The sequence below is a fragment of the Apium graveolens genome, chromosome 3, assembly GCF_009905375.1.
Source record: "Apium graveolens cultivar Ventura chromosome 3, ASM990537v1, whole genome shotgun sequence".
In the NCBI taxonomy this organism is placed as follows: domain Eukaryota; kingdom Viridiplantae; phylum Streptophyta; class Magnoliopsida; order Apiales; family Apiaceae; genus Apium; species Apium graveolens.
The window spans coordinates 267,957,299-267,976,340 of NC_133649.1; the positions used below are offsets into that span (position 1 = coordinate 267,957,299).

General features: G+C 34.5%; 3 protein-coding genes across 3 annotated transcripts; 2 read left to right on the plus strand and 1 right to left on the minus strand.

Annotated features, from left to right (window-relative positions):
* Positions 1-40: 40 nt before the first annotated feature.
* Positions 41-2,214, minus strand: LOC141711054 (pentatricopeptide repeat-containing protein At4g31070, mitochondrial). The gene has a single exon (XM_074513504.1). It carries the CDS (start codon positions 2,067-2,069, stop codon positions 231-233), a length of 1,839 nt encoding a protein of 612 aa, XP_074369605.1. The 5' UTR covers positions 2,070-2,214; the 3' UTR covers positions 41-230.
* Positions 2,215-5,091: 2,877 nt separating this feature from the next.
* Positions 5,092-6,636, plus strand: LOC141715002 (protein FAR1-RELATED SEQUENCE 5-like). Its single transcript, XM_074518490.1, has one exon. The coding sequence runs from the start codon at positions 5,092-5,094 to the stop codon at positions 6,634-6,636; it is 1,545 nt and encodes a 514-aa protein (XP_074374591.1).
* Positions 6,637-6,651: 15 nt separating this feature from the next.
* On the plus strand, positions 6,652-7,739 carry LOC141715003 (protein FAR1-RELATED SEQUENCE 5-like). Its single transcript, XM_074518491.1, has 2 exons — positions 6,652-7,213; positions 7,726-7,739. Exons 1-2 carry the CDS (start codon positions 6,652-6,654, stop codon positions 7,737-7,739), a joined length of 576 nt encoding a protein of 191 aa, XP_074374592.1.
* Positions 7,740-19,042: the final 11,303 nt, after the last annotated feature.

Sequence of the window (19,042 nt, forward strand, 5' to 3'; positions counted from 1 at the left end):
ATAAATCATTACAACAATTTATCATACACGCATGAAATAATATACATATATATTTTAAAATTAATGCACCATAATGTTATAAATATTTAGAGATGTATATCAAAAAGTCTATGGCATTTGATTCCCGCTTGCCTATAATCTTGCTGTAATCATTTTATAAGAGAAGGGAAACTTTATACAGCATCCATAACATTTTGTAAGAGTATCTGCAAAGTACTTGTAGTTTCTTACTATCTTAACAAATCAGAGTATATTAGCTCATTCTCCACCTCAATTCTACTGAATCCGCAACTCTTTCTTAATCCTCTCACTCTCATATTATTCCTTACTTCTTCTACAGCAGGCCAGTTACCTGATTCAGCACAAACCATACTCAACAACGTATGCAGAGCAGCATTTTTAGGTTCCTCCAACAAGAGTTGATGAGCCAACACTTCAGCAACCCCCAGTTTTCCGTGAAGCTTGCAAGCTGACACCAAAGAGCTCCAAATTCTTATACTCGGTTTCATCGGCATTGCCTTTATCACATCACAAGCATCTTCAAGCTTCCCTGCCCTTCCAAGAAGATCAATATGGCAAGCATAATGTTTTGCACTAAGTGATTGGTTATCAACTTTTACTGCTTTATTGAAGACTGTGTGTCCCTCTTCTACAAGACCAGCGTGGTTGCAAGCAGATAAAACAGCAAGGTAGGTGATAGAATCAGCTTCGATGCCACTCATTTGCATCTCATATAAGAGATTCAGAGCTTCTTTGCCACACCCATGAAGAGCGTAGGCGTTGATGATTGCACCCCATGAGATACAATCTCTTGTAGATAATTCTTTAAAGCTCTGGTGTGAATCTGTGAGACTGCCACATTTTGAGTACATGTTTACAAGGCAGTTTCCAATGGATAACTCAGAAACCAGACCACATTTCAGCACATACCCATGAATTACTCGTCCATGACTAATTGATGATAGGTTGGTACAAGCAGATATCAAGCCTAACATAGTTACATAGTTGGCAGCAATTTCCTCTTTCTGCATTCGATTGAAATATCTTATCGAATCTTGTGCACTATCTTCATTTTGTGAACACCCTGCAATAATCGAACTCCACAACACAACATCCTTATTATTTGATAACTCAAATGTTAGTTTAGCATCATCCAGTGTTTCGCCACTCTTACAGTACATGTGTATAAGAGCTGACAAGAAATGGATATCCGAGTTATACCCATGACGAAAAGCATAACCGTGAATCTGTTTCCCACCAGTGGTAGTAGAAGCTGGTAAAATTGCAATCAAAGTAACTCTGTTTGGCTTCACTCCTTCATCCTGCATGGAAATAAAGCAATTAAGTGCTGTCTCATAATTGTGATGGGTAGCACATCCCGAGATCATGGCAGTCCAAGAAACCTCATTTCTCACTTCCATCATATCAAAAATGTAAAAGGCCATCATAGGTTTTCGACACCTCCAATACAAGTCCACCAAAGCTGTAGACAAAAAAACAGTCTCTTCAATCCTTTCATCAAGAACAACAATAGCATGAATCAGTCGTCCAATGTCAACACATCCAATTCGAACACACACCGAAAGAAGACTAGCAATGAGCTCTGATTTCGGCACAAAACCAAGTGCATACATTTTGGCAAACATATCAAGAGCCTGCAAACCACAACCATTCTGAATAAAACAATTAATCATGGCGTTCCACGAGACAGAATCTTTATAAGGCATATGATCGAACAATGTAGCTGCACATTTAGTGTCCAAGAACTTAGCATGCATTGAAATGAGGGAGTTAGTTACAACAGGGTCTGAATCGAAGCCTGATTTGAAAACATAACACTGAAGCTGAAACCCAAATATGTGGTGGGTGGTGTGAGACAGAGAACATGCTTTGATGACAGAAGGGAGAATGAAGGATGGTGAGACAGTGGTGTTTCCATGGAGTTGGTCTCTGTAAAATATGAGAGCCTGGTGGTTCAATTTTTCATTAAACAAATGCTTTAGCTTTGTTATTGTCTCGTTTATTGATGGCTCCAATGCGGTGGTTGACCACAATCGTCTCATGTGCATTGCGGTTACAAAGAGTGCAGTGCAGGATATGTGTGTGTTCGTGTGACTTGTGAATTGTGATTAACAAAATGGCAAGCAATACTCCTGCTAAAGAGTTGTCAACCCTAATGTCACATTCTTATTCCCGTTTATATTAGGCCGACGGTATTTGAACCATGATTTGATTTTAATGCATCTATTATACGTTCACAAAAATTTGTACTAATGATGATATCTATATCTATATATTATAAATTGTTGGATAACCCTTTCCTAAGATATAAATTTTAACTTTAATTTGACCTAATGAACTATCCATTTTTAGGTTTGTTATCCATATTAAGTTTATAAAAGATCCATATATTTATTATGACCCGTTTTAATTATAGAAATTTTGCAATACAATTATAAATATGAATTGTGTTAATTATGGTAAGTTTTAAATACAAAATTGAAGTAAACTTTAAATTTTAAAGATCTATTTATAGAAATAATCTCATAAAATATATAATATAAAAATAACTTATGTAACGAAATTAGTTCTTAAATAAATTTATCATAATATGTACATGCAATACACTTATTATATAAATAGCTTAATCTTTCAGAATTATATTCTTCAATTTTAATTATAAATTTATTTATTTATTTTATTAAATAATTTTTGAAATACCCGTGTGCAAAGCACGGGCTATAAACTAGTTTTTGTAAATATTGTGATTCATATTTTTCAAATTTAACGAGTGAGTCAACCCATATTTCTAAACATACTAATTCCTATACAAATTTGAATAGATCCATGGACTATTCACATCTTAAATGATATTTAAAATTATTAAAAAATTAATTATTATTATTAAAAAAATCAAACATATTATTAAGATAGATTTTTTATTATACCAAATCAATTTAGGAAATTTTCTCTCAATAACTACCTAATTTTCACATTGCATCACCCGATTTTGAATTTCAAATAACACACAAACATCGAAATCACTGCAATCATGCCCTTATCCCCGATTGATTATTTTTCAAATTTTTTATTTTTCTTATATGTTGCTGCTGTTGCTACATGATTACATCAAGTTAGTTAGTTGCGCTCTAATTATTTGTTTTATGTTCTAATAGACTTTGATGTTTATTTTTGATATCATATTTTTGCAGTAGTTTAATACTTTAACATAGGGGAAATAATCAGGAGTCAACGTGGGTTGGGGGACAGCCAGCCAACCCACAGCAATGAAACATTGCGGGAAAAATAATGTTTCAATGCGGGTCTTGCCTTCCGTAATGAAATATTGCGGGATGTTTCCATGCACAGGAAACATTGCGCATTCTGCAATGTTTCATTGTTGGGCCGCAATATTTCATTTTTGTCCAAACTGCCCCTCTCTTTAACTTATTCTAATATTTAACTTATTTATATAAGTATAAAAATAATATTAATGTTCAACAGTAATTAATTTTTTAAAATATGTTAACACTAAATATAAGTAGTAGTAATATATTAAAATATTATCAATTTTAATAATAAATTTATCAATTTAATTTTTTCGGTACATTTTCTTTAAATTATCGTATGAATAATTTTAGTTTAAAAAATAATATTATTAATTTTATACTTTTTAGTGAATTGAGTTATTTTAGTTTAAAAAATTTATCAACAGTCAAACTTATTTTTTGTGCAAAACTTATTTTTGTGCCAATATTAATAAGAATTTTAAAATTCACAAAATTAAATTTGGCACAAAAAAAATTTGCTGAAAACATTTCATTTGACTATTGAAATTGCCGCAATGAAACATTGCGGCAGTTGAATTGACTGGTCAATAGAGTAAAAGCTTGACCGACACGCCGCAATGTTTCATTGCGGCAGAAGCTTGTGAATTTTAAAATTCAGATTTTCACCTATAAATAGTCCTGCCTCGTCTCATTTTTTTTCAACATTCTCTTCTCTATTTTTATTCTACATTTTCTCTTCAACATTATCTTCTCTAATTTCCGAAAAATGGTTTTCTACTGTGATTATGACAATAATAAGGTAATTATCGATGGTGTGGCTTATGATGAGCCCGAAGGAGACGAAGACATGGCAATAGCTCTCCGCCGTATTCAAATGGCGCTTGAGCGCAAGAAAAAAAAGAAAATGAAGCTAAAGCGAAGGCGGAAAAGTCGAAGAAAAAGAAAGACGACGATAAGGGTGATAAAGGCGGTTCTTCCAACACCGTTAAAGTTTGATCATTCTCGTCGACATAAAATGTTATTATGTATTTTTTTTGAAAAAATATTTGAATGTACTCCATTTATGTTTGAATGAAATAAATTATTTAATGTTTTATTTTTCTTGTACTTGTCCAATTTATTTTATCAAGTTTAAATTTTAATAAACAAATATAATGCTAAAATTTGAAAATGTGAAAAACTAAAAAAATGAAAATTTATCGAATTTTCATTATCTATAAAAAATATAAAAATGGACACTTTACCTGGATTCTTTCGAAATAGAAAAGGACACGCATGCTTCTAATTTCTCATGTCCACTAATAATCTCTCAATATCTAATTCTTTGTTTAGATAATTGCATGAGATAATTGATCCGACGTTGATATTATTATTAAGTTACTCTTATAAATATTTATATTTTCAAAATAACATTTAACATATTAAATGAAATATAATAAGTCTAGAAACTATTTTTTATAATTATTTTTGATTAATTTTCTAATTTTAAAGAAAATAACAAAAATAAACAACCCAACCGCAATGTTTCATTGCGGCGGACACTTCCCCCCGCAATGAAACATTGCTGGGGTACGTTGTAAAGTTTTTTTTAAACTGCAAATATTTACAGTTGTTGGCTTGGGGGTTTGTACAGTGCCGCAATGTTTCATTGCGGCCATCGCAATGAAACATTGCGGCCGTGCATTTAATGCACACACCTACCTTAAAATGTCTGTATTTTTGAAACATTGCTGTTTTTACTGCTTCTTAACATTCTGCTCAAATTTATTCTTCTGAAAAAAAAGGTTAGCATTCAATATCCATGGCTTCTTATTTATTTGATTATTCAAGTTCATCTAGTGATCATAACAATTTTAATTATGTTAACCCCCACACAAAAAAGAGGGTTTATCGTAAAATCTTTAATGATGATGAAGTAATAGATGTTGATAGTATTGAAGATAAAGTTAATGATCCGGGGAAGCGAAAAACGCATAGTGATGATGATGTTGGTTTCGGTTGGAAGAATCACGATGTTCACGGTGATTCCGATGATAGTAATGATTCTTTTAATGGCGATGATGATGATAAAATTAATGATGAAATTTTTATTGGAAATATGAATGATGTAGTTCCTTGTGTTGGTATGATGTTTGATTCGTTGGATGAAGCGGAAAGTTTTTATCGAGGTTATGATCGAAGTATAGGGTTCGAGATAATTATTCGAAGTAGTCATAAGCATTCAAGAAATGGTGGTATATCGTCACGTTTGTATATATGTCGAAAGGGTGGAAGATTGGGCCCAAAACCCTTGGAAGTTGAAGATAGGGCTAAAGGGAAACGACCTCGAGATGTTATTCCTCGAACTTGTTGTCGTGCTCATATGTGTGTTGCTCACAAAGTAAGCTCAAACAAATGGGAAGTAACCAAGGTCAACCTAGAGCACAATCATGCTATGGTTACATCGGATAAGGTAAATTTCATGCAAAGATCACGCAACATAGATCCGTTTACCCGATCTTTGATTGAGTTATTCAACAAATCGGGTATCGAGACCCCGAAAGTGATGAATTTACTTAGTGAGACGTGTGGTGGTATTGGAAAAATTGGTTTTTCCGCTCAAGACGTACGAAATATAATACGTGACATTCGAAGACGGATTTTTGATTCCGGTGATGCGGAGTGTGGATTGGTTTTGTTACGAGACTTGCAAAAACAAAGTGATGGCAATTTTTTCTACCGAGTGGATGTGGATGAGGAGAATTGGGTTAGGGGTTTGGTGTGGGTTGATCCTCGTTCGCTTAACGCGTACAAGAATTTTGGAGATGTGGTGACTTTCGACTCGACATATCGGACTAATAGGTATGACATGCCTTTTATTCCAATTACGGGAGTGAATCACCACTACCAAAATATTTTGTTTGGATTTGCACTTATAAGGGACGAGAAAGAGACTACTTATAGATGGGTTTTGAAGACTTGGTTGGAAGCGGTCGATAACAAGCCACCTATTACCATTATTACGGATCAAGACATCGCTTTAAGTAATGTCATTTCTGAGGTTATGCCTAACACCAACCATACATATTGTACGTGGCATATTAGTAGCAAGTTTCCCGATAAACTATCTACTTTGTATACTCAATACTCGGAGTTCAAGACGGATTTTAATGCATGTATCTACAAGTCATTGTCACCAACGGAATTTGAAGGTAGGTGGGAGGACTTGAAAGAGAAATATGATCTTGAAAATCACAATTGGCTAAATGATATGTATGCAATTAGACGGCAATGGGTTTTTGCTTTCACGAAACAACATTTTGCCGCCGGTATGACTACCACCTCAAGGAGCGAGTCTATGAATTAATTTTTTGATGAGTATATGAAAGCGTCGACCGGTTTGAAAGAATTCATTGAGAATTCACAAAAAGCTTTGGACTCACAATATTTACGGGAGGTTCAAGCCGATTTTGACACCGAGTACAAGGAAATGAGACTATTCTCTAACTCGTCAATGGAGATACATGCCTCCAAGATATACACAAAACAGATGTTTAAGCGATTTCAAAAAGAGCTTCAAAAAAGTCAATCTTTTGTTGTGAAAAGCATGAAAGGTTGTGGAGATTATCTTTCAAAGATGTATTTGGTAGAAAAGTCCACCTTGCCGGAGATTAATAGAAGGAATTTTTTCTTGAAGGTTTCCATCGACGGGAGTTATTCTTGTACATGTAAAAAATTTGAACATTCTAGGATGATTTGTAGACACATGATCCGTTACCTTAACAAGAAACAAAAGACGATGATACCACCAGATCTTGTAACAATGAGGTGGACAATCAACGGAAACAAAGTTGTGGGACCTCTACCGTGTACGCCTCGGATGCTTGGTAATGTTGTAGAATCTCAAACGGCAAGATATAGTGGATTGTGTAAAGCTTTCCAAGGTTTGTCCGTTGTTGGTAGTTGCTCCATTCCGCGGTACAATTACTTGATGAGCGTGATCAAGAGAGAAAAGGAGTATGTGATTAAGTCTTTTCCGGGAGAAAAGAGAGAGAAAAAAATAAATGAGGACTATGAAAGTGATGAAGAAGATGATCCGTTATTAGATCCCCCAAGGTCACAAACAAAAGGACGTCCAAAAGCGGGTAGATTCAAAAGTGGTATCGAGACGTCAAGTTCAAATAAACAATTTCGAAAGTGCAGTTTTTGTGGGGCGAGGGAAGAAGGCCATGATAGAAGAAATTGTCCCTCGAGATTATTAGGAAAAAAAGGAAAAAATTGATTGTAATTTCTTATCATGTACTTTAAAATATTAATGAATTTTAATTAAATATTTTCAATGTTGTTAATGTTAGTACTTGTTACCATTATTAATAATCCCAAAAAAAGAAGTGACTCCAAAAAATTTTTTGAAAAAAAGTTATTTTTGAAGATTTTTTTTTCCAAAATTGGGCAGAAAGTTTTCTGTAAAACAGAATAAGTATTATATAAAAAATAAATCATTTGCAAGTGCAATGACCAATCTGCAAATTTATGCAAAACCCAGATTATCCCCCGCAATGAAACAATGCTGCATCCGCAATGAAACATTGCGGCATCCGCAATGAAACATTGCGGGCCTAAACTGGGCTTTGCCGAATTTTGCATATTGGTCACTGCACTTGCAAATGATTTATTTTTTATATAAAACTTTTTCTGTTTACAGAAAACTTTCTGCCCAATTTTGGAAAAAAAAATCTTCAAAAATAACTTTTTTTAAAAATTTTTTTTTGGAGTCACTTCTTTTTTTGGGATTATTAATAATGGCAACAAGTACTAACATTAACAACATTAAAAATATTTAATTAAAATTCATTAATATTTCAAAGTACATAATAACAAATTCGGCATGACCTCTTTGTTTTTAAGTTAAACTTTACCTGTAAAATAAAAAAACCGGCATGACCTATTTATTTTTAAGTCAGCCAAAAACCTGTAAAATTTCAAACCAAACCAAACTAAACTTAAAAATGAATGGCCTTGACATGCCAACTACAAACAAACCAAACCAAACTAAACTTAAAAATGAATGGCCTTGACATGCCAACTATAAAAAAAATAAACCAAACCAAACTAAACTTAAAAATGAATGGCCTTGACATGCCAACTATAAACAAACCAAACCAAACCAAACCAAAACAAACTTAAAAAAAAATGGCTTTGATATGCCAACTACAAACAAATCAACTAAAATAAATACATCTAACCAACCAAAATAAATACAACCAATCTAAATAAAATACAACCGGGCAAAATATGTACAACTAACTAAAGTAACTACAAGTCACTAATCAAATAACAAACTAGTGTCCCGCCTCTCTTTGTCGAATGCCCCACTCAGAAATGTGTCTAGCAACCCCTTTTGATAACTCGTACGCCATCCGATAGCGAAAAGTCTGTACATCAACTTTAGGGTTCCACACAGCTGATGGCAAGGAGATCCCGTTGAGCATAGCGTCCATGTACTTGGATACATACACACCACAATCATTGCCACCATCTTGCTTGGGTCGAGCATCAAGACCATGAACCCGGGTATATTTCAATGGAAATCGAGATGGATGCAAATAATTGAGCATATATGGGATCAACTTTTCCTGCAAATAACGGGAAATGAACCTAACAAGTCATTATTTAATTATTAATCTATTTAAAACTACTGGTAGGGAATTAAAGAATGATATTTCACAGGAAATGAACCTAACAAGTCATTATTTAATTATTAATCTATTTAAAACTACTGGTAGGGAATTAAAGAATGATATTTCACGGGAAATGAACCTAACAAGTCATTATTTAATTATTAATCTATTTAAAACTACTGGTAGGGAATTAAAGAATGATATTTCACGGGAAATGAACCTAACAAGTCATTATTTAATTATTAATCTATTTAAAACTACTGGTAGGGAATTAAAGAATGATATTTCACGGGAAATGAACCTAACAAGTCATTATTTAATTATTAATCTATTTAAAACTACTGGTAGGGAATTAAAGAATGATATAGTTACCATAATGATATTTCACGGGAAATGAACCTAACAAGTCATTATTTAATTATTAATCTATATAAAACTACTGGTAGGGAATTAAAGAATGATATATTTACCATAATGTAATACTGGAAGGGGTGAGCGATGTTCCCTGTTGTGTCTTTGTCGTCCCTAAGAGGATCAATGTTTAACACTCTCATTTTGTTGAGATTAACAACAAACAAGAACCAATGAGAGCTATCACACGTGGGGAAAAATGCAAAGTCACAAAACTGAAGAGGCAAGCTACCCCCCTTGTTAGCATAATCTCTAAAGAACCTCTCCATTGACTTCTTGGCATCACCTTTTAGGGTACTCGGAGAAGCCTACAATTACAAGTCAAAAAATAGGTTAACATTTATACAGCATAATTGATATCTGTTTATAGAAAAGCAGGTTGGAGCATTGCTATTTGTTTAATAGAGTACCTTCAAGTTAGGACAAAACTCAAGTGCCATCGCCATGAAAAAGCTAGGAGCAATGAAATACCGCCTGGGCTTGAAACTTTCAGTTCTGGGAATTTTTTCCCATTTTTCCCAGAGTTTATCCTCTCTAAGTCTCAAGAGCTCACCATAGGCATTGAGAACATCATCCTCCACCCAAAACTCTGGTCGCAAAGTTGTTACTTCGCTATGTGTAAGAGGATAAGTAATGCCCCGCTCACTATGATCACGCCAAATGTAATCAACCTCTAAACTCCAGAAATGCTGATACAACCACCTCACTTTCCGATTTTTTAGTGGCCTTGTCATATCACCACGCCGCTCAGGACCACCTCGTTTCGCCGCATCCTCCGCCAAATCTTCAATTGAGTCCATCTACAAAATAAATAAAAACACAATTAGCATATTTGGAACTAGTTAATCTAAGGCCATTTACTTTAAAAAAGAGTTAAGAGTTATTACATCAAACATGTCCCGTAGCTCACTAGGAACAGAAGACTCGCCTATGCCCAAATGTACATATGGAGTGACAAGGGAGGAAGAGGCCTCTAAAGATTCTGGAGTAATAGGCATCTGCAATCCATAAATTAAGTACACATTTAACACTTAGTTTAATCCATTTATAACTAGTTGTAGGGAATTAATCCATTTTAATCCCATTTAGTTGACATAGTAGGGAACAAATAATATCTTTAGTGGAATAGGTTGAAATGTCATAGATCTGTGGAATGGTTTTGAAGTAGTATAATCAACCTACAATTGGAAGCCGATACATAAACATATTCAACACACGAAGCTAAAATATTTTAGGTGCATAGAATGACAATATTTGTTAAATATTTGTACCTGAGGGGGAATGGATACAGGTGTCGGAGCAGTGGTGGGTGGAACATCAGCAGGAGATTGAACCTCAACCTGCAATTTGAAGCCGATACATAAACATATTCAACACTCGAAGCTAAAAATGTGTAAGTGCATAGGAGGACAATATTTGTCAAAGATTTGTACCTGAGAGGCAATGGATACAGGTGTAGGAGCAGTGGCGGGTGGAACATCACCAGTAGACTGAACCTCAACCAGCAATTACAAGCCAATACATAAACATTATTCAACACAGGAAGCTGTAAATATGTAAGTGCACAGGAGGACAATATTTATAAAATATTTGTACCTAAGGGGGAATAGATACATGTGTAGGAGCATGGGTGGCTGGAATATCACCAGTAGACTGAACCTCCTGCAATTACAGCCGACACAGACATATTAATCGAAGTTCTACGATGCATGAAATGAAAGCTTTTGTTAGAAATTTATACCTCACGTGGACGTTTAGGGGGGACAAGTACTGCGGTATCCTCCTCAGGACCACCAGTCTCATCCTGCCATTAATGTAAATTAAAGACACACAGGTCATTTACATATTCAATAGACGAAATTAAAAAGATCACAAGTTCGTGAATGATAGTTATTAGTACCTCACGAGGACGCTTCTAAGAGATAGGGGGCGCTGTCTGTTGCGAGCTACTAGGAGCTGTATCATGAATGTCTACCTCACGTGCATCTCCAGCAGGAGGTTGACGCTCAACAAGAGGCTGCTGAATATCTTTCGGTCTGATGAAAGCGGGCCTACTGTATCCAAGACCCTTCCACTCAGTCATTACCCGATCATAATGTGCGAGAAAATCGGGAATGACATCATAGAACCAGCTAGGAGGGCCGCGCATGTGGATTATGTATGTCATCTTCATAGCACTCTCTAACTACAAATAAATAATGATAATCCATTTTACAAGTAGTTGTAGGGAATTAATGATAATTCACAGGAAAATAACCTAAATAAGTCCTTATTTTCATTTTTAATCCATTTTACAAGTAGTTGTAGGGAATTAACGATAATTCACGGGAAAATAACCTAAATAAGTCCTTATTTTCATTTTTAATCCATTTTACAAGTAGTTGTAGGGAATTAACGATAATTCACGGGAAATTAACCTAAATAAGTCCTTATTTTCATTTTTAATCCATTTTACAAGTAGTTGTAGGGAATTAACGATAATTCACGGGAAAATAACCTAAATAAGTCCTTATTTTCATTTTTAATCCATTTTACAAGTAGTTGTAGGGAATTAATGATAATTCACAGGAAAATAACCTAAATAAGTCCTTATTTTCATTTTTAATCCATTTTACAAGTAGTTGTAGGGAATTAACGATAATTCACGAGAAAATAACCTAAATAAGTCCTTATTTTCATTTTTAATCCATTTTACAAGTAGTTGTAGGGAATTAACGATAATTCACGGGAAATTAACCTAAATAAGTTCTTATTTTCATTTTTAATCCATTTTACAAGTAGTTGTAGGGAATTAACGATAATTCACGGGAAAATAACCTAAATAAGTCCTTATTTTCATTTTTAATCCATTTTACAAGTAGTTGTAGGGAATTAATGATAATTCACCGGAAAATAACCTAAATAAGTCCTTATTTTCATTTTTAATCCATTTTACAAGTAGTTGTAGGGAATTAACGATAAGTCACGGGAAATTAACCTATATAAGTCCTTATTTTCATTTTTAATCCATTTTACAAGTAGTTGTAGGGAATTAACGATAATTCACGGGAAAATAACCTAAATAGTTGTAGGAAAATAGGTAAAGACTACAATTAGAAACAAGTGAAGAATACCATACCGCATCACCCATCATCTGCTGAGGGTACCAGTCACGGGGCTGTATGATATCGCCCTCAGGGGGTACACAACGAGCGATCCTCATCTTACTTACCCGTCTATACCACTGCATATACTCGGCGAAAGATACAAACCCGCCCTCAACAATCTCCGGCCCACCCGTAGCCACATAACTCTCCCACTCGGCAACATACTGCTGATGCATAGCAAGACGGTGAGGCCCCTGAAAAGAAGACTGTCTCTCCAACCTCAGAACAGCGTGGTCAAACGGATCATCCGATATATGCTGGCACATCCCAAACTGTCTCAGTACCCTATCAGAATACTGGTACTCAATGATCTCAAATGCTACCAGCGGGATACGACCAAGAGCCATATGACGGCACACCGGGAAATGAGTAGCATCAACATCATCAGGATCAGCCTCTCTCTCGTAAAGTCTGGCATACGGCTGCCATGTCACCTAGTGTAGCTGTAAACTGTCCAAATCACCCCGGTAGTTATGTGTATGGTGGTGGGGTTTACTCTACTAACCTTCACTGGCTCGGCCCACGCGCACGTCCTCGACCACCGAATCTCCTGCTAAGGCGCAATCTCCGGCCTCCCGGGTGCCAATCTCTCGTAAGCCCATAACATCAATAGCAGACTATACCCGTTAAAGGTGCGAACAGACCTATCAGCCGACAAAGTCAGTGATCTGTACAAGTGTGCCAAAACAGCTGCACCCCATGCATAATCACGAATCTCCGACTCCTCCATCAGCAGCTGCATATACCGGGGATGCACCACGTCCCGCGAAGATGTAGGGAAAAGCACGCCTCCAATAATAAATAACATATAGGCTCGTGTATGCACTCTGCACTGCACCTCAATCTGAGCAGCATCCATATCTCTGGTATCAGCTCTCGCCCCGTACCGGTTCCTCAGCTGGTTAAAATGCAGCCCATCCTTATAGAACTCCCTGCGCTCCTGCTCTGACATAGACGGATCCTCACAGTTCTTCATGAACCACGCCTTCGGGTGCTCAAGCTCGCCCTGGGTGAGAGGACGGCCAGTGACCGGTCATCCCAGAATCATATAAACATCCTCCAAAGTAATAGTCATCTCCCCACACGGCAGATGGAATGTGTTAGTCTCTGGCCTCCACCTCTCAATCAAGGCCGTAATGAGTCTGATGTCATTCTGCCGAACCACTCGGGGGTTGCCGAACGCCCCAAAACCATATGCATCCAACAGAGCCTGCTGATTTGGAAGTATATGCCACTCACCCATCCTCGCTGTTAGCTGTCTAACATCTACGGTATTCCTGTCCCCACCCTCCCAGATCAGACTGCTAATATGGCGGTCCTGCATAGTCAGCAAGGATCGATCAAGAGGTCCACACTCCATGTCCATAGTATATGCAATATTTTAAACCAAAAAGCACATCAGTACAACTCCAAACAAACAGTAATTACGAAAAAGAAAACAAACATTCTTTCAGCTTAAGAATGATACTCTTCAGCTACTTCTGTGTTTTGAAACTCCAGTTTTCGATATGTCAAAATTCTGATTTTAGTTGGACTAAAACTGTGGCTCTTTCTTTAGCCATGGAACCAGCATTGAGAATCTTGAGTAGAAATTTCAATGCTGTCACTAACAACACCAATCCCACACCTTCTGAATGATAATATTATTTATATGGACTCTTATGACTTGAGTAGTAGATATAAGATTAGATAATGTAGCATGATTCCACAATTCTTGGTTAAAATACTGGTTATACATTTGTTTTAAAGATTCTCTTATTAGATATACATGAAGAAAGAAATTAGTGAGGAATGGCAAAGAATACTAGAATAAGATATTCACAATATTTTTGTATCAATCTGATGTCTCAACAACTGCAGAAGATATAGGTAATGACAAGTTTAAGAATTCTTACTATGTTCTTATAAATAAATGACATTCTAATGAGTGGAATGCCATCTTGTAGAGTTGCATTATCACAATTTGTGGACATAAAAACTCTATCCAGAATGCAACAAAAAACAAAGTTTACTGTTAGATAAATTGTACTTGAATTCAAGCAATGATCTTAAAATATTGTACTTCACACTTTAACAGTTTAGACAACTGATGTAAAAAATCTCAAGCTTAAGAATGATACTCTTCAGCTACTTACTAATGTAAAAAACAAACTAATTCTCAGAGGACTTTCATCAAACACTTCATTGGCATTAATAAAAAATTAGCTTAAAATCAAAAAAACTACAAAATACACACAAAACCCATCTAAATTACCCCTAATTCGAAACCTAATTTAACCTAATTATTAACTAATTTACCCCTAATTCGAACCCTAATTATCACATAATCAACATAATTTCGAACAAATATCACATTCACATAAAAAATCGAATAGTAATCGAATAAAATCGCACTCAAACTCAAACTCATTGTATAATCGTGTGTGTGTTGGTGTAATCCTGTGTATAAGTGTGTGCATAGCTATAAATCGTTTGTATACCTGATGAACAAGAAGATCAGTGAAGTGGTTGTGATTGAAATTGTCTCAAATCGCTTCAATGTCGCTGATGGTCGTGTTTGAGTGTCTGTTTTTGAGTTTCTGCGTGTATATGCGAGTATCTGTGCCTGAGTTTCTGTGTCTGTGTGTAAGGTAAAACGACTACCGCAATGAAACATTGCGGGGACGCAATGAAATATTGCGGAGGTATAATATTTGTGTTTATTTGACATTATTAATGTTTAACATTATTAATATTTTCAAATATTCAAATATTTTCATTTATTATTAAAAATATTGAATAATTAAAATATTTAAATATCAAAAATATTTTCCTTTATTATTTTAATATATATTATTAAATATTTAAATATATTAATTTCATTTTAATGTTTCAATACTTTTAAAATATTGAATATTAAATATTAAATATAATATTTAATATTATTATAAAATATTTTATAATATTTTTAAATATTATATTTTTAATCAGAAATATTAAGAATAATATCTTATTAAATTAATATTTATGTAGTTAAAAAAGCATTGATAAATGAATTAACATAGGAAAAGGGTAAAAAGGGGAATGGAGTATGTGGGCCACTCCCGCAATGTTTCATTGCGCCCTCGCAATGAAACATAGCAGCAATAGCGGATCCTAGCCATTCGTTTTTTACTTCAATGGTCCTGATTTGTTGGTTGGATAGGGTCCCTATCCAACTATGATAAGTAAATCAAGTTGGACAAATCTGAAACATGTTCTTCCTCACAGACACGTAAAGTTAAATTTCAAAATCACATTTTTTTCCTAAATCAACATGATCATCTCATTATTCTGATCCCTGGCCTCTGATTTGCACTTCAGCGTTCGGATCAGCAATAGTAATTATCTCTTCGAAACTGTTGTCCATGGAGTAATCCGGTAAGTCATCGTCTCTTACTAAACTGTTGTGCGCAGGAATAGTTATTTTTCCCATTTTTTTTTTACTTCTATGCAACATTTTGCTCTCTGACGTGCATTTTCTCTTTTTTTTTACTCAGACAAAAGGGTTTTTTGACTTGATATAACGGGTTGATGGACAAATTCGGTAAGTCATTGTCAGTGATTTTGTTTAATTGTACTTCATGTGTATATGCCCATTTTTTTCTGACTCGATAGAGACATGTTTGATGTATAAGGTCGGAACATTAGTTCAATCTCTTATGTTTTGCATTATAGATGTGATGTTTTAATGTTTTATATTACAAGATCGTAAAGAAATGCAAAAGAATCCATTATCTCCTTAATCCACATTGAACGGTATGTCAATAATGTGTAATAAATCCCAGCATCTGAATATTAATTTTTTAATATTTTGTAGTATTTAGAAGAAGAACAAGTAGAATAATAAGACATCCATTATTTTTTAACCCAAATATCTGATAAAATTGACAAAAAACTTTTATTCAGATTATTCCAGGGAGATAATAAGACATTTGAATATGTTCACAGGTACGGGGTTACAAGTTCATCAGAAATCTAATTTCAACAGAAGTAAAACTCAAGTTTATCCTCAGATGTTGGAAAGTCCTTCACAAACCAACAAAATGAAGTTAAGAGACGTGTAACGATTACTATGCCAAAACCCGAGAAAATTGTTGTCAAAAGGCCACGCACTCCAACATACTTTATAACTTTATTCACACAATATTTTCCATGTATTATAACCTTATAGTGATGTTTTCTTTCATAGATACTCAGTTTGGTTTCCAGCTGCAGAAGGTATGTCCCCACCTTAGTGAATATCAATTGATTAATACATGTCTCTAATTTAACCAAATTGAACATTCTCTAATAATAGTTGCAGATAACAATGATTCACTAAGGACCCCAAAGAAAGACGATTTATCAACATCTGATAAAAAGAATTTGTAGCATTCAACGACGCTGCTGAGGTACCACTTGAACACATTCCAGAGTAAGAGCAATATATTTCTGGTAAAATCCAATTTAAGACAAAATTTGGTTAAATTTTTATCATTTTTTACTTTGTAGTTACCAGTAAAATTAAAATCACGTCTTTTGTTTTCTGTTCAGATGATAATGCAAATGACGTAGACGCATAATGTACTTTCAGAATTTTAACCACTCATTAGAATTAAAATCGCAGGTGCATAGTTGCTCAGATTCGTATAAATCGAACATATTTCAATGTTAATGTTCCTTCTTTCATTTTTTCACTTTTTTATATTGTTATGTTGATCTGTGTAGAAAATCATTTTAACACCTTTTTTGTTCGCCAATATGTCTCAATAAACTCATAAATATATATGATCAAGGAGATGCTAGCAGCATACCATATGTGGAGATATATATAATTAGTGTTATTTATGTTAACAACATGTATGGTAAGTTCTTTTAGGCCACAAAACAAGTTCTTTTAGGCCACAAAGAAAGTCGTGGATCGTTATCGTGATTTTCTAAACTCAATTTATGATGATCATTTTGTATTTATTTTTAGAAACTAATTAATAGATTTCATGTTTATGTTGTTTCTAGGCACTATACGTTGAATTTGAACTGGACTGAATATCTTAAGGTGTGAGTGTTAACTTAATGGGTTGATTTTGCTTATAGTAAATTATTTATATTTTTATCATTCACTTGATTTCACACCGTGGAAATATAAAGAAGTGCTTTATTTATGTGAACTATAGGTCAGGCTTCAAAATTTACACCTAAAAATGGTTGAAAGAAGAAGCAGAGACCGTGATGCAACGAATGTTGACTTTAGTTCAGTACACAGGCGTGAGTATTTATGGTCTATGAATTTGACGAATGTTGACTCACTGAATTTTATCTGTTTATAGTTTGGTTTGAACAGGTCGGCAAAAATGGAAAACTAATAAAAAAAAATCTACATAGAAAATAAGCACCATCAAGTTCCGGTTTTTGCATACTTGAACACCAGAGCACTGTAATTTTTTGAGACTTTCATTTATAAATGGTTCTCATTTATTAAAGGTCCTATTTACATATCTAGCTTCACTGCTACTCTAAAACTTCAAATATTACTACTCTTTTATTAGCTAGTCTTCTCATTTTGGTATTAATTTGAATTATTTTTTTGTAATGAAAAGTTGTTGGGAATAGCATGTGATAAACAACGATAGGGAGTTGGTTTAATGTAAGATTGACAAGTGTATCCGTGATGGAATCCGCAAAATTTGGCACGCGTAGTTCTATCATTCGAAGCTAATGGTCTTTATATCATATCGGTAACTACTTCAGGCTAATATTTTAGTCACATGCAGTTATTTCCATGGCACCATCGCTCTACTAAGTATCACCCTTTGTTTATGTGAAACCAGTTTACTTATCTAAGCAACATGTTTTATAACAGCGTTCTTTCGACCCACTCACTTTTTGGAGCACACCAATGTTTCTGTGATGCTGGATAACGATACCGTATATGATATTTGCAAGCATTCCCTTGATATTGAGTGACCTCTTTACCAACTTTAGTTGATTGGTTTCATAGATAATTTCCTCTTTAATTGCTTAAGGTTTGATGGAGCGTTAAATGTTGTTGTGACTGAGTTCCAGACTAATCTGCTACTATACTCAATGATTTACTTCATGTTTTCATTTTGTACCCTTGTAATCTCCGCCCACAAGGCCTATCATGATCCAACATTGCATTGAGCCCTCTTCTATGATTAAGTGTGATCAACTATTACTAGAAAGTATATGGCTTGCTTTCTGTGTACTGAGATAATATGGTGCCCAAAGAATATGATGCCCAAATATGTAAATGCGGTTGTTGGTACCATTAAGACCAAGTCATAGTTTGTTAATTAGCCCAACTATTTGAAGAAACATTGCACCAAATCTGTTGAATTTGGCAAAAAAGTTCAAATAACAAAAGAGATGTTTTTATTATTTGTGTTGGTAGCTACTAAGGTGTGAGTATAATATTTATGAAAAGAATTTTGTATGCTTATTTTATTGATTTTTTTTTCATTGAGTAACTCCATATTAATGGGATAATTTTGATGTGGAAGTAAATGTTTGTTAA

Coding starts and splice junctions, on each gene's coding strand:
- LOC141715003 (XM_074518491.1), top strand. CDS start 6,652: ATGAAAGCGTCGACCGGTTTGAAAGAATTCATTGAGAATTCACAAAAA.
- LOC141715002 (XM_074518490.1), top strand. CDS start 5,092: ATGGCTTCTTATTTATTTGATTATTCAAGTTCATCTAGTGATCATAAC.
- LOC141711054 (XM_074513504.1), bottom strand. CDS start 2,069: ATGCACATGAGACGATTGTGGTCAACCACCGCATTGGAGCCATCAATA.